At 49.5% G+C, this 16,015-nt stretch overlaps 1 protein-coding gene across 1 annotated transcript; it reads right to left on the bottom strand.

Annotated features, from left to right (window-relative positions):
• Nucleotides 1–12,300: 12,300 nt before the first annotated feature.
• Nucleotides 12,301–15,528, bottom strand: LOC138837087 (ras-related protein Rap-2b). The gene has a single exon (XM_070035874.1). It carries the CDS (start codon nt 15,472–15,474, stop codon nt 14,923–14,925), a length of 552 nt encoding a protein of 183 aa, XP_069891975.1. The 5' UTR covers nt 15,475–15,528; the 3' UTR covers nt 12,301–14,922.
• Nucleotides 15,529–16,015: the final 487 nt, after the last annotated feature.

Below are 16,015 nucleotides of genomic sequence, written 5' to 3'. Positions count from 1 at the left end.
CCAGCTGCCTCTCAACACTCACCACGTAATTAGCTGTGGCTGCCTCCCCAGCCCTTCCCTCCTCACCCCTCCCCTCCCCTCCCTTCCCCTCGTGCCAGGCCCGGACAGCCCATTGCTCATTAGGGGCAGGTCCGCACATAATGTATTCATAGAGGAATTTATTCCTTTTCCAGTTCACATTTTATTATTTCTCTATTACATTTAACTTTCTGGACTTCAACAGGTTGTGCCAGGGCTTAGACTCCATGCATCCGTCTAAGAAGCGCCCAGGACTGCCGATCCATCCCTCTCCCCCGCCCATCTTCCCACCTCACGGGGCTGCAGGAACTGATAAATCCGTTAATTCACTCTTTTCTAACCATTGAAAAAAGGGTGGCAGGATTTTATCGAATGTTTTGTTCACTGAGCATACGTGTCAAGCTAGTGAGATTTTAAGTGAATACGAGTAGAATTTACCTCACCAGTCATAATCTGTTTATTTCCTTCCCCTGTCACTGTGTTCTTAACCTAGCTGTGTAAATGATCAAAAGAAACTTTTTCTTAAGAAGAAGCAAAGAGGAAACTCTAGAAAAAAATCACTTTGAAATGTTAGAGCTTCGTGTTAGTCATTAAACTTCAAATGAATCATTTAGCTCTACATTAGTGCTTCACACTAATTTCTACACTGAACACTTATTTTCATAATGAAAAACTAGGCAATAAAAATAGAAATGCCAGTAGCTACATCCAGGGCAGAAAAACACAGCAGCTGTGATATTCCCCTGTAATGAACTACGGGCTTCGATTGGCATTTTAAAGCAGCTATGATGATAATCTAATGGGTTTTTTTAAAAAAAATACTTTAGATACCTTTAATTAAGAGACTCAGCATATCAAAAATACAACAACCACTGGGCACCAGTGGCTCTGAACCCTAATCCTATTCAGAACTGAGATCTAAGGATGGCAGTTCAAAGTCGGCCAGAGAAGGAAAGTCCTTGAGACTCTTACCTCCAATTAACCACCAAAAAGCTAGAAGTGGAGTTGTGACTCAAGAGGTAGAGCACTTACCCCAACATAAAGCACTCTAGGACAGCGCCCAGGCCCTGCAGTCAAGGCCCAGGACTGGCTCAGACACACAGAAAATCCGGTCACCATAACATCCAACCTGCTTTAACCTTTGTCAGCGTAATGACACCAATCGCATTTGTCTGGACCAACACTGGCATTGTAGAAGCTCAAGCTGGTACGAGCCCAGTCTTTGGAGACAGCAATTCAGAACCGTGCTCGGGTTAGCTGTATAGACAGCCTCTGGCCTGCTGCTCTCCTCTGACTCACCAAGGGGTGTGCGCTTCACACCTGGGTGTGCAAGCAGCTGCTCGTGACCGCTGGGAAGGGCGCAGGCAGCCGGGAGGTGCTGAGCGCTGGGTAGGACAGGGTTTACACAAGACACGGGGCAACCTCAGTGGATAAATGCTGAGGACCCCACCGCACAGGAAGCCACACAGAACAAACACATCTCACTTCGTAACAAAGATACCTAGGCTGTTCAGAGGAATTTCACTTGCTCAGAAATGTTCAAGAAGCTGAATGACACATATGAGAATCTTTACGAGGTTACCTTCAAGTGGAATGCGAGGGCATTAGACTGAGCTTTGCAGCACTCTTGCAAGGCAAAGCTTTGCTTTGTGGGAATACAATAAGCACTGTTCTGTCCAGGCCATGGCCAATCAAGCCAACAGGAAAAGCAGCGTTTGATATAGGAATAGTTATTTATACACATGCTTTTTCTTCTTGGAGATTCTAAGCCCTTGGCTTTGATCACTGAGCATTGCATGTACATCAAGCCATGACACTGAGCACTGCAAGTGTGTCATGATCATGCACTTCTTAAAGATAGAAGAGGCAAGAGAAGTATTCAACATGAAAACAGTCGCTTCTTTGGTCACAAGGCATTTAAACTGCATTTTCTCAATGGCAGTGTTTCTGCAGGTTGTCAACAGAAGTCAGCATGGCTCTGCCTGCTGAGAGGGTTTGGTGATGATTCCAAAGCCACCTACAGCTTTGGTAGCAGCTCCCCGGCTGGATCTCCGAGCATGGCAAGCAGGGTGTGGCGGGATGCTGCGGCTCCCCGTTCCGGGGGTGTCCACACCTCTGCAGGCTCCTCACTCTACTATTCAGTTTATGTAGCTGCAGATGGGGCTGCCCTTACCCCAGCCCTCCACCCTGCCCCTCTTTCCCCAAACTGCTGTTCATTAACAGTAGAAAAGCATACACTGAGTGGTTCCCCTGGCATTGGACCACAGCCTATTCCGTTTACACACAGACTCCTAAAACATAATGTCGTCTAAAAATTTACTCCTGGCATTCTTCAACTGTGTACCTGATTTTAACTGATGCTGAATTTCTAAGACCCAAGGTTCATTTAGAAACAAGAACTAAAGAATTCAGGAGAGTCGAGATGAATCAGTAGGACTTAGACACATTTGCAGCTGTCATAATTTTTTAAATGCCAATGATGCAACTTTCTCATCTTCTTTTACTTATTTTTTAAGAAACTTCTTTCAAAGCCTGAATTCTGCACTTTGAAAAACAATTCATTTCAAGCTTTTCCCTCCCACCATTACCTTCATTCTTAAAATGAGAGCCTTGACTTCCAGAGCTGTAGTTTACTCTTGAGAGGTTGTCTATACCCAAACCATAATAGACAGCCAAGGAACTGATGGCTCTAACTGCGTAGCTACAGTCAGTACTGAGCACCACCTGGGTGTTCAATATGGGGTGTATGCCCCTCAACCACACCTCAGTACCAGGTGTGGTAGTGCATGCCTGTAATCCTAGCACTGAGGCTGAGGAAGGAGGAAAAGGCCAACCTGAGATACCCAGGAGAGACTGTCTCAAAGAACAGAGAAAGAATAAAGAAAGGAAGGAAAGAGGAAGGAAGGAAAGAAAGAAGGAAGGAAGGAAGGAAGGAAGGAAGGAAGGAAGGAAGGAAGGAAGGAAGGAAGGGGAGAGAAGGAAGGAGGAAGGGAGGGAGGAAAAGAGGGAGAGGGGGGAGGGGAAAGAGAGGGGGAGGGAGGGAAAGAGAGAAGGGAGGAGGGAGGGAGGGAGGGAAGGAGGGAAGGAGGGAGGGAGGAGCACCCACTGGACGAGAACTCCCATTGCAGAAGGACCCTAGGTGAGTCACATACACACACACACACACACACACACACACACACACAAATGAGAGATCAGAGCAGCAATGGCGACTGTCTGACACTGTGATGTTAAAAACATCGTTCTTCTGTGTTAATAATGAGATTAACTTGACTCCAAGACAGAATTACTCTGCATTATCATTGCGGGCTGGGAAGCCTGGGCGGCTCTCTCCTCCACCTCCACCCGCAGGAAGGGAGGGAGGAAGGGAGTCTATGGGAGCCCTCCATCTGCCCCTCCAGCTTTGCTCTCCTCTCCTCTATCTTCTCAGGGCCAGGAGGCCCGAGTCAGGAAGCAGCAGTCTGCCGGGGACACAGCTCCTACCACAGCGGGACTCAGGAAGGCAATGCCAGCTGTTTTGAAAAGGAGACCATGCAATTCTTTCTGGACAAGGGTGCTGCTTCATGAGGCCGTGAGATCAAGCCAGAGAATGCACACTGGGGCCAAGCACTTGGGCTGTTCCCGGATAAGTGCAGCCAGCACTGCTCTTTCAGCGTGGGGAGGAGTGCTTGGAGTTGGGATGTCCACAGGACGCAGGGATGTGCCTCCTCCAATGGGAACAGCAGCTCTGAACGGGGCAGGCCCAGCGTCCCTGTGCAGCTGCATTGTAGTCGGAATAACTTTTAGACTACACGTGGCAAAATGAAAGAGAGAATTAAAGCTCAGGGAGAGGACTGTTTCTCCTGGTTTTTGTGGTTAGAGATGAGCACACACCTGTGAAGGGCATGTCCCAAATACACTCCCGCTCCCCTCGTCCCCTCTTCCTCCCTGCCTCACAGACTCCCCTGATCACCCAGGACTGGGCACCTGGACCCAGCAGCCCAGACCCAGCACCCAGAGTCACCGCCAAGGCTGGCCTGGCCGGCTTCCCCTCCCCCCCAGCTCCTTTCTCATCCTTCCTCCCTGCTGACTTGCAGGTAATCAACTGTGTTCACCTGAGACTTGCAGGAGACCCACTGCCAGGGGTTTTGAAATTGTCAAAGGAGCTGTCACAATATTTCTGTCTCTGTCTCTTCTCTGTCCATTTCTTTGCAATGTCGCCAAAAGGGGAACTCCGTGATGCACATGGAAGCCTCTCAAGTCTGTCATAAACTCACCCGGAGGGCAAAGCAGATGAATTACATTTGGGAAGAATCTATCTTGACAGCCATTCATAAAGATACAATCCGTTTTCTCTAATTTAAGGACTAGAGAGTTTAATCATGAACTTAGCCAGCACACGCCCTTCTGAAACAGAAGAGCATTATCAGTACATTATCTGCATTGTCTCCCCGAGAGTTTAATCCTCCTTCCAAAAGAGCACGGTGAGCATTCTATTAGCGCCACAATGGATGACCCAGCCACCAGAGACTGCACGGAAGGCCTGCCTCATCAGGAGGGGCTCCGTTCATCCTCAGAGACGCTTGTGTTAGGGAAGTGATAGAAAGTTCCGATATCACTCGTGTGCTTGTGCAATGCTATCCGAGGGTCCCCACAGTGAAGTCACCCTGACTATCTGGGTCTTGGAACCAGAGATAAAATAGGATATAAACAGAGCCCGGCGGGGCAAGTTCCTTACTCTGGAAGCGTTGGTCACCAGAGGCCTAGAAGCTTCTTCACAGGAGCTGGGCGTCAGGGGGGAAGGGGACCTCTAGAGCAATCCCCTGCCCCATGACATCAGAGACCAGCTTCATGCTCTGCGTAGACCTGCATTCGAACACTGTTTATCCTGTGGAAGACCTAGTGAAGCACAGCCCGACTCCGAAGTGAACACTGACCTGTTCCGTAGAGAGGCCCACTCCCAATGGGCTGGCCACCTGCGAATACTCCCGTACTCTCCACACCCTCTTCCCCCATTCCTGGAAGCCTAACCTAAGGAAAGACAGGGCTTAATTAAGAGTTTTATGGCAAATATTCACCATGGTTTGAAGCAGGAAGTTATGTAAGAGACTAAATCACGGTTGCTATAGGAACCACAATTGAGTATTCGTTATTGGACAAAAGCCTTAATTCTATTCAGGTAAACTGTATTTTGCAAATAACACCGAGAGAAAAATATGCAGAAGGATTCAATTATCTTAAGATAGCAAATTCTGTACAGAATTCATCTTCGCTCTAAGGTATACAGGAGTAGTCAAGAAAATATCTGTTTCATAAATTTAAGGGGTCAACCGTGACCCTACTTACACACTGCATCTATTCAGAGATTTTGGATAAAAAATATTGTATTCATTAATGAAGCTAGGTCTATACAAAGATTGCATTCCAATACTAAAACTCAGATCCCTATCATTTATTTTCAGGGTTGCTACCTAACTCCTCAGACTCCACTTGTAATTCACCACAGGCACCAAAGTCTATGCATCCCATCTGACAGAAGAAAAGGAAAATAACAATACAGGAAAATGGTATCAACAGCCAAAGTAAGTCAAACTTCAGAACTAAAAGAAGGTAGTAAAAAACGTTTCTTAATATATGAAAAAGAATATTTTTCACTTTAGGCACCATCTTTCTAAAACAGGTCATTTTTATCATGTGAAAAAATCTGCACATTCAAGGGCTAAACAGAAATGCTTCTACAAGGCTATTTTTATTTATTTATTTCTGCTATATCACTGACTACATTCAAATTATCCAAACCAGTTAATGCTCATCCAGTCCCTCTGTACCCTAATTTAGGCTAGAATAAGCCATTTTTTAGTGCTTGTAATTATGAGTGTATAGATATTGCCAAAGTCATTACTCCATGGTAAATACAACCAATAGGCTCTTAGCCAATGCATGTACAGGGCTTTATATCTACTCATAAAGTGTCACTCTTCTGAGCAACAAGTTTAAACAACACAAAAGTAATCTTGTTACATAATGTACACTAGAGTTTATAATAGTACTTAAAAATGATTACTTTTTAAGAAATGATTATCCAAACGTAATTTTCACAGGGTGGATTTAACTCCACTAGAAACACTGCACACCAATTCCAATAATGACCTTGCAAAGTACTCTTTGCAAAGAATTTGTTTGTTTAGATTTTAAATACATATTATATAGATACACATATATGCTATATATAGATAAATATAGGTGCATATATATATATATAAAATATGTATCTAAATCTAACACACACACACACACACACACACTCTAAAGCAGAGGGTGGTGGCATTTAGGGGTAGACAGCCAGTCTGCAGCTGGTCATCCTAAGTGCTCGACCATTGCACCACAGCCAATGGAGCAGCCCACAGCCAGGGACCGTGGGACCAGTCTAATCAGGAAATCCAGGCCTGACGGCTCCCAGGCTGAGAAACACTGTGTTTTCTCCGTAGCTCTCTGTGTCTGCCCCACGACCTTCTGTACAGCCAGCTGGAGCCTGGGCCTGCACACGGTGACTCACAGCGCTGAGCACAAGAGTCTAGAGCTGGAGGCAGCTTGCAGGGCGAGGGCTGCTCCGCCTCTGCCTGGGAGCTGCCACCTGCCTGCCTTCTCCTTCTTAGGCTTAAAAAGAGCTTGAGGGAGGCTCAAAGCTACCTAACCCATGATAAAAGGGTGAGGCGCTGGACGCCTCCCCTCCCCTCCTCTCCCCTCCCCTCTTCTCCCCTCCCTTCCTTCCCCTCCACAGCAAGTCAGAGCCTGCTTGAACACAACTGTGGGAAGAGTGGGCTACTGACTGTGGCTGCTCTGCCTGTCCTGAAACGATGTTCTTCTGGTCTGGGTGACTCCCCACTTCTTATCCCCATGCGAGCAAGGAAAAGCACCCGTCTGGAAGCATTTCCTGAGCCTCCCAACGAGTATTTCTACTACAGTCTGTTTTGTTTTTTACTTTGCTCATCAGATTTGACAGGGAAACACAGAGCTACCCCTGGTCTGTGATCCCTGGTCTGTGACCCCTGGTATATGATCCCTGGTCTAGGACTCCTGATCTATGGAGGGTACTCCCTGCCTGTCTGCATGGTGGGAACCGGCTCCTATTGGAACGGCTTCTGCCTGGAACTCAAAGCAGAAAATGCTCCTTTCTTTACGCTGTGATAAGCAAACCACGCTTGAGCAGTCGGCAGTTGAAGAGCTCTTGGGTGTCTTCACCGCTGAATGCGGATCAAGTAAATAACAAGGGAATTTCTAGACAAAAGGAGATCCATAGCTCAAAAGCTTGTGGCTCACACCTGTAATCCTAGGCACTCAGGAGGCTGAGAGCTGAGGATCAAGGTTGGATAGCCAGGCAAACCACTCTGAGAAACTCTCATCTACAATTAACCAGTAAAAGGTGGAGGTGTGGTTCAAGTAGTAGAGTGCCAGACTTGAATGAAAAGCTAAGCAAGAGCCTGAGTTCCTGGGCTGGGAAGGTGGCGCAGTGGTAGAGCACTTGCCTTGCATGCCTGAGGTCCTGGGTTCAATTCCTCAGCACCACATAAGCAAAAAGAAAAAAAGCCGGAAGTGGCGCTGTGGCTCAAGTGGTAGAGTGCTAGCCTTGAGCTGAAGAGCTGAGGGACAGCACCCAGACCCAGAGTTCAGGCCCCATGACTGGACCCCCCCAAAAAAGAAAAAGAGCCTGAGTTCCTGAGTTCAAATGCCCATAGCAGCACAAAAAAAAAAAAAAAAGAAGAAAGCAAGTAAGCAAGCAAGAAAGAGGAAATAGATTGAATAAGTAAGTGCGGATAAGAGGAACAAACACAACAAGAATAACTCTAATCTCAAGCTTTCTAGAGGTGATAAATAACAATGAAAGTAGAAATAATCTTGTAATTCTATTATCTACTTAGGATGTACAGTTAAACTGTTTATGAGATATATTAATAGACACTAAAGACATATAAATGAATTACATATATATGTATATATATGAACCCAATTATTAAATTACAGCAGATCTCTATAGATTTTTTTCTTGATACAACTCTACATAATATTAAAGAGATTATTTAAACTATCATGTTAATACTAATATGTATAGTAATATAAAAACATTCTGAACACATGACTCAACTATATTAAACCTTTTTATAAATGCTGAGATGATATAAAATATCCAGACACTCTTTTAAGCTATAAAACTATAATAGATTTGCATTTCATAAATGATTCTATGATGACGATATACAGAAATAGATATATAATGCTCTTGAGTTCTCTTAACCTCTTCTGTAACTTCCCGCACTTACGATGTCTTAGTTTGGTTCTGAGGACTGTCTGCACAGATGGCTGGTGGAGTTCATTCTGCAAACCAGAGGCGACAGCCACACAATCACCCTTCTTCCATTCACATAGCTTTGCAGCGCTTATAAGTCTTGCCTCTCCAGCTTGTTACCCAGCATCTTTTTTCTCTGAGCTGGTTGCCTTCTTCCAATAATGACTGAAGAGAAGAAATGCTGCTGTGCAGGGCAGCCACTAGCTAAGGATGCTTGAACATCATCTTCCTTCTCTGGCTCACTTACTTTGGGAGTTTCTCTTTCTAGAGCAATGCACACCCAGGATCTTCTCTACACCAGGAATCGGAGATACGGCCTGCCAGCCACCATTTCCTTCTCTGCAAACAGAACCTAAACTGCCTCTTTCCTTGTTTCCTCTTAAAAAGAAAAAAGTCACAGTAAAAACAATTCCATCAGATCGATTTTCTCCATTTCCCCCCTTTGACATGAACATACAAAGGCAAAATGATTGCCTATTTCTGAGTACTGTTTTAGCTCATCTCAAAAAGGAAGCTGGAAGTGATGTGCAAATGAACAGAATTGTAGGCCTGCCACAGACGGCAGAATGCTTGTTCTCTAAAGTCCGTGAGACCATTTTTATTTATGGTATACACATACCTGTCCAGAAGAGACCCAATTTTCATCATTTATCTGCTGTTCCCCGGCAAATGGTTCTACAACCTCAGTTATGATCCAAGACCTGTGCTTCTCCAAAGACCATTATTGTGGAAGTGTTGCTATTTTCAAGGCTAGTGGTCACTGAAGACTTGAACCCACTGAGTGTTGGTCTTTATTCCACAACTAACAGTGTGTGCCAGCAAATAGCTGCTGAATAATGGATGAAGCCATTTCAGTGATGTTTACCGCGGCAGGCATGCGCTTCCTCTCCAAGGGCATCGCCAGGCCTCTCCGTGGGCACCTGTAGTTCCAATGTACCAAGTATTTCTTTTTTTTCTATTTAAAAAGAGAATTTCACTGCCTGTGCAATTTTTCACAATTACCACAAATGAGCAAGCCATACAGTTCAAACATCTGACAAGTTCAGCCTCCGTCTCGAGAGATAATTCATTAATGAAAGAGTAAATTTAGTCAATTGAACAAGAAAGAATGATTCTCTGTCCAATTTACGAAACCGATCAATGCTTACCACCCCCAGGGCGGGAATACATTCTGCCTTTTCTGTCTGTACAAATGTTCTATTTCTGCTTCTCAAGACAATTTCACTAATTAAGGCTTTAGAACTCTCCATCCCTTAGTTTTCCATTCTATTAAAAATGAAGAAGTTCCATTTTAAAGGACACTAACTAGTGTTAGAACAAATGATTGCGGGATTATTGTAGGCATGGTAAAGAACTTTACCTTACAGGAGAGTATTAAAATGGATTATTCTAAAATAAATATAACTTAAAAACAGTTTAACAAAAGCAAGTGGTAGTAGTAATCCAAAATGAACAGTAATAGTCACACAATGAAGTGTGAGCCAGGAAAGCATCACTGTGATGACAGAAGCAGCTCAGATGCTATCACAACCCCCTCCCCCACCCCACCCCAACCTTCTCCCCCCACCCCAGCCCTCCCCCCCCCCGCCACACACACACACAATTGTTTTACCAAATGAATAAACTTTTTTAAAAAAATCTTTCATGTAGTGTATTTAGAATGGAAGACATAAACTGAAGATCATGGTAATAAAGCAATTAAGAAGAGGGGAGACAAAAACATGCCGTTCTGCAAGCACAGTTGAGACTCTGTTAGAACAGCCTGACTGACTGAGTGACACACCATGTTCCTTTCATTCCCCAGAATTATGTATCCACCACAGTGAGTCCTGAACTCCTGAACTCTGAAAGTGAGTCAGCAAAAGAGGGTACAACAGAACACAATTTTTTGTCAAAAATATTTATTATTGTCATTATTACTTCAAAAGCAAGCAAATTATCCAAGTCCAGAAAATACTTGAAATGAAAAAGAAGAACTGAGTAAGGTCCCTTCTCCCCCCCAAAACACACTATTTGAACAGCGAACTGTTGATTACTTTCTCAGCCTACAAGCTCACACACCGTCATATCATGAGAAATTTTAAATGAGGAACCCAATGTTTACCAGATCTCAACTCTATGTTTCTTTAGAAGTCCTTCCTGCCAAAAAATGAAAACAAAATATAAAAACAACAACAACAAAGCCCTGCCTCTAAAACCTGGGCCTTAGACTTCTGTGAAGCTATTAGGCAGGGCACAGGCCCACTCTGTGCCCTTTCCCAAGATGAGAAACAGCATAGCTACCAACGGTCCCCACACTCACCAGCTCAACCCGAGCTTGCCCTCACTTGCAGCTTCCCAAGCTCCGCACATCCACACATCCGGGTTCTCTGACGTTCAGAAGCCTTGCTCAGCGGTGGGAAGAAGTGAAATCCTTGCCCAGCAATGGGAAAACATGAAATCCTTGCCTCTTCATTTCAAAACAAAGGCAAACATTTTTACACACTCCCCTTTGTCAGATATGCATCTCATTGCCAGTGTGAAGCTGATGATTGGCAATCACTGAGATCACACCACAACCATGTTCTCATGAATGCCAACTTCTAAGTGAGCATTAACAGGCAGTCCAGTTGTCCACAAATAGTGTGGAAATAATCTGGAACTCCACCAGCAACCTGTCCGCCGCCCTCCACCACAGCGCACAGCTTGCCAGCCTTGGTGTGCAGTGTGCACCCCTTTACTGGAGACCCCGGTGGGAAGGGCTCTGGCTGTGTGTGCGCGCGCATCGGCCTTTTCCCTCAGCTCCAGCAGCCAGGCGCTCTGTGCACCGCCCTCCCGGGCTGTCTGGACTCGTTCATTGACTTCCAAATGCATCCCCCGTAAGCCGGTTGGAGTGGGATGTTTGATGCTACTCTCCAAAGCCACTGGGTAAAGGAGGTGGAGGAGGGCTGGCAGGAAGGGTCAGCATCCACTGACCTCAGCCTGCGGTCATTGGAGAACCTCTGGACTCCCTCTGGTCCCTTGCATGGCACCCACACCTGACCAGGACAACAGCAGAGATTCATCTACACTCAGTGCCTATTCAGTTAAATGCATTCAGTCCTTCCCTCAGTCTAAAAGACCAGAAGTCTACTGATATGTACTATTTTATCCTAGACAAAATTTACACCAGAAAGCTTTTCCCAATTAAGTAAACACTGAGAAACGGCTGTGAACCTTTCACTAAAGAGTTGACCTCCAAATTAAATACCCAGTTCTCCTCCTCAACCGTGTCTGGGTGTGTTGTAGCTGTGGAGAGCAGGTCCCCAGGTTTAAGCAGCTCTGTGCAGGCAGACCATACCCCCAAGACCACCGGCTGCACCCACCTTCTCTCCCTCCTCAGGTCTCCCACAGTGAGAAAGGCTGGGCACCTCCCAGACATGCCCCCAGAGGAGGTACTGCAGAAACAGGCCAGGATGAGTCCAGGCCCAGCCACAGAAAGCCAGGATCTGAAATGCATCTGGCTCCAGGATGTGATGTGACCCCATGAGATCCATGCGAGCAACACAAACCTCGGCCCTCAGAGATGGAAGCACTGTTATCACAAAGCAAAACAGCCCTCTGAAGTGACAGGAAACCAGGAAGGCTGTCAGGGACCAGAAGGGAAAACTGTGAAGACAGCAGGGGTCAGGTTTGAAGGGTCAGCCAGGCAAGGCCTCATGGGCATCTCTTCTCTTGGGACTCAGGACTTCACCCCCCGGCCTTCAGACAGATGCTCCTCCTCAGCCTGCCCATGTTTTGTTTTCCCCTTGAAACAAATGTCCTCATCTCTTCACACTTCAGTACTAAGGCCTACGCAGATAAAGTGACATATTTTGAAAACATGTTTCTTAAAAAATAAAAAGTTCCCCAAATTCTAACCCCCTTTAGAAAGTAAGAGGAGAGAGAGAAGGGGGGATAGTACTGTTTCCTTGGTCCAGGTACACATAAAATGACTTAAGTTGAGAAACCAGAAGTGTTTATTATACAGTACTCCGCGAATGCACATTACAATCTTCCTGTCATCCTACAGTCATGAGGAGTTGTGTGGCAAGCCGGTTGGCCTACCCCTGGATCTGCTTCATTCTGGAGTATTTCTTGCCAGAGCACACACGTTTCTTAAGCTACTTATGTACTTGTAGCATTTTTGGCAACTGGTTTCCAAGCAATAAGAGAATCAACAAATACATTTAAAAAATTCCTTCTGATACTGCTGGACACATCTGTGGGGTTTTCCGTACTTCACATCCACTTAAGTAAACTGTAAGCACAGAATTTGCAAAGGCTCGTTCTGAGCAGTTTGAGCCTGCATTTGGAATACTGTCCCCCAGAGGTGTTCAAACTTCACTTATATGAGGTCAGAGCAGCCCAGGGCAGGGCAGGTGGAAAGCGTTCCTTTGTACCCGGGAGTAGGAGGTGGCACTCTCCCGGGGGGGGGGGGGGAAGCTAAGGCAAGGAACGCTGATCCAGCTTTAAGGAATCTGTGGAAACTGCGACCTGCAAGTGCCCTTGGGCTCCTCATGGAGGTAAAACCCTCTGTGAAAAGACTCCAGATGTCCACCTCGCATCCTAAACCTTGGGTTCACACCCAGCTCTCCCAGAGACGCAGACACTTTCTGTGTATTCTGCAGAAGGGTTTTGTACCTCCAACCTCCTTAAGAAGAAAAAAGAAAAGGGCTCACACTGCCTCCTACTGTCAGAAAGGAGGACGTACACTGTCAGCTAGCCACAAACTGCCAGTGTAAGAGGAGCAAGAGAACTGTCTTAGCTTGTTTTTCTTTCTGGCCTAAGATCTGTTTCCAGGCAGAAAGGGTGGAGATACAACCTGCAGCGCATACACACACACACATACACACACACACACACACACACACACACACACACACACACAAACTGCACAACTGGTACAGCTTTGCGGTTGGAAACCACCAGCCCCAAGCATGTTTTTCTCCTGGCACACAAGGAGGTGACACAAGCAAAGGGGAGCAGGCAGAGGAACTGCGCAGCCAGCCTCCCTTGCCAGCTGTGTGTGGGGTTGGGGAACTCACCTTCCCTCCCACACCTGGGGTGGCTGCAGGTGGAAGTAGAATCTCAGCACCCAGGAAGGAGCCACTTCCACTTTGGTCAGGCGGCACGGCCACACCATGCCTTTCCAGAGGACTCGCTCATCTTTGAGGAGGAGGAGGTCATGTCACCGCAGCACTGCGGCGTCCGCCTTCACCTTTTGGCAAACAACTCTTAAGAGGACTGGGCACCTGACCCTGCAAATCCACAGCCAAGATGCTCGACCACCACGGATACTGAAAACCAGACTGCAGAACACAGAAACACAAACGAGAGTCTGGGGTTTGTTTCTTTAAAAACTGGCATTTTGTATTAAAAGTCTTGAACTGAGAGGCCATGAGTGAATGGGATAATGAAAAGAACAAGCGTTTGTCGGGGTTCTCTCGTGCCCTGCAGCCGCTTTCTGCGGGGCACCCTGTCACCAATGCATCTGCGAAGTCACAGAAGCAGAGGCTAAGTACCTGACAAGGAAACCGACTAAGGCAAAGCGAACACTTGCTAGCCGCGGATACCACAACTGAAAGGCTGGACTGGAAGGGCATTTTGTTGGTGGGAGAGCCTGACCTGAGCAGGCCGAGTGGCAGGGCAGGCCAAATGGCTGGGCAGTCTGGATGGGCTGGGCTGGCCGGGCAGCCTGGGGGCTGGGCACGGCTGAGCGGTGGTGCAGGCCGGGTGGGCTGGGCAGCCCCGGGTAGGCTGGGCAGGCCGGGTGGCTGGGCACGGCTGACCGGCCAGGCAGTGAAGGCACTCTGCAGACAGGGTGCTTGCTGAGGGCCCTGAGTCACACTGATGAGTCCTCGCGGGGCGTCTGTAAACGCTGGTCAGTACATCCAGTAACACAAAAAGATGAGAAGGAAAGCAAAGTGTCACACGCACACGCACACACACACACACAATAGTACAAAAATGCGCAGACTCGTGACATTTTCACAGCTGATAAAAAAAAATACTAGCATTCTCCCGACTCCCCTTTGATACAGCAGGTAAACAAAATAGATTCTTCTTCCGCGGACACCTCCCAGCCAGTGCGCTCGGGCCCTCCTCCGCCAGGTGCGCGGTCACCGGCCCCGCTTTGCATAGACATCCGGCGGTCACCCGCGGTCACCGCGGCGCCTCTACGCGGGCGGGCGGCAGCCCCGCCCGATGTCCCGGTGGAGATCGTGGGGTAGACAGCGGCTTCCCGCGGATGAGGTGTAGACAGAGAGCGGGTGCGGGGGGCGAGGAGGTGCGGACGGCGGGCAGGCCAGGCGGGCGGCGCCGCTCCACCGCCCCGCCAGGGTCTTTCCAAGCCCGCAACTTCGGCCTGCCGGGCATGGGGAAGGAGAGACGTCCGCGCGCGCGCGCGCCCCCGGGGCCGAGGGCCAGGACCCCGGGGTGGGACCGGCCGGAGTCTGGGGTGGGGCTGGCCGGGCAGGCGCGATCCATAGTCGCCTCTGTGAGCCGGGGTCCGCGCACCGCGTGCGCCCCCGCGCGTCCCCGGTCCCCCGCGCGCCCCCGGCCCCCGCGCGCCCTAGCCCGGCTCAGAGGATGGCGCAGGCCGAGCAGCAGCCCTCGTCGCCGTCGGGCTGCGCCGCGTAGTTCATCTGCCGCACGATCTCGGCGAACAGCTCGTCCACCGAGGCCTTGTTCTTGGCCGACGTCTCCATGAAGGGGCAGCTCCACTCCTCGGCCAGCGCGCGGCCCTCACCCGCCGCCACCTCGCGCTCGCCCTCCAGGTCCGCCTTGTTGCCCACCAGCACCATGGGCGCGCGCTCGCAGCGCTTCACGCGCGCGATCTGGTCGCGCATGGGCCGGATGTCCTGGAAGCTCTGCTGGTTGACCAGGCTGTAGACCAGGATGAAGCCCTGGCCGTTCTTGATGTACAGGTCGCGCATGGACGCGAACTGCTCGGTGCCAGCCGTGTCCAGGATCTCCAGCACGGACGGCGACGAGTCCACCTCGATCTCCTTGCGGTAGAAGTCCTCGATGGTGGGGTCGTACTTCTCGATGAAGGAGCCGGTCACGAACTGCACGGTCAGTGCCGACTTGCCCACGCCGCCCGAGCCCAGCACCACCACCTTGTACTCGCGCATGGCGCCCCCCGGCCCGGGGCCGCCGAGGCCGGGCGGCCCGGGGGCGCGCGGCCGGCCAGGAGGACAAAGCCCGCGGCGGCGGCCCGGGCGCGGCGCCGGCGGGGGCTCCGGGCCGCCGCGGCCGGGGGCCCGGGGCGGCGGGGGCGGCGGGCTGCGCGGGCGGCTGCTGCGTGCGCGCCGGGCCGGGGCACGCGTGGCATGAGTCCCCGCGGCCGTGCGCGCGCCGCCGCGGGCCCCCGCGCTCTCCCGCAGCCTCCGCCGGGCGACGGCTTCCGACTGCCCTTCGCGAGCATGCGCGTTGCGCCCGCGCCGCCCGTCCGCGTCGCCGCCCCGGGTCTTCCGCCGGGCCCGGGGGCGGGGCGAAGGGCGGGGCCTTGGCAGGTGGGCGGGGGGCCTGGGCGGAGGATCGGCGAAAGGGGAGGGGCCGCGGGGAGGGACTGGGGAAATGGGCGGGGTCTGATCAGATGGGCGGGGCCTTGGTGAAGGGACGGCGGAGTGGGCGGGAGAGATGGGCGGGCCCGGAGAGAGGGGTGGGGAGAGG

The sequence above is a fragment of the Dipodomys merriami genome, unplaced genomic scaffold, assembly GCF_024711535.1.
Source record: "Dipodomys merriami isolate MVZ:Mamm:240054 unplaced genomic scaffold, mDipMer1.0.p SCAF_261, whole genome shotgun sequence".
Lineage (NCBI taxonomy): Eukaryota > Metazoa > Chordata > Mammalia > Rodentia > Heteromyidae > Dipodomys > Dipodomys merriami.
The sequence above is the reverse complement of the archived record's forward strand: the minus strand, read 5'-3'. Positions and strand labels throughout refer to the sequence as shown.

What these genes read in the sequence shown, in the direction of transcription:
- LOC138837087 (XM_070035874.1), bottom strand. Translation starts at nt 15,474, where the DNA reads ATGCGCGAGTACAAGGTGGTGGTGCTGGGCTCGGGCGGCGTGGGCAAG.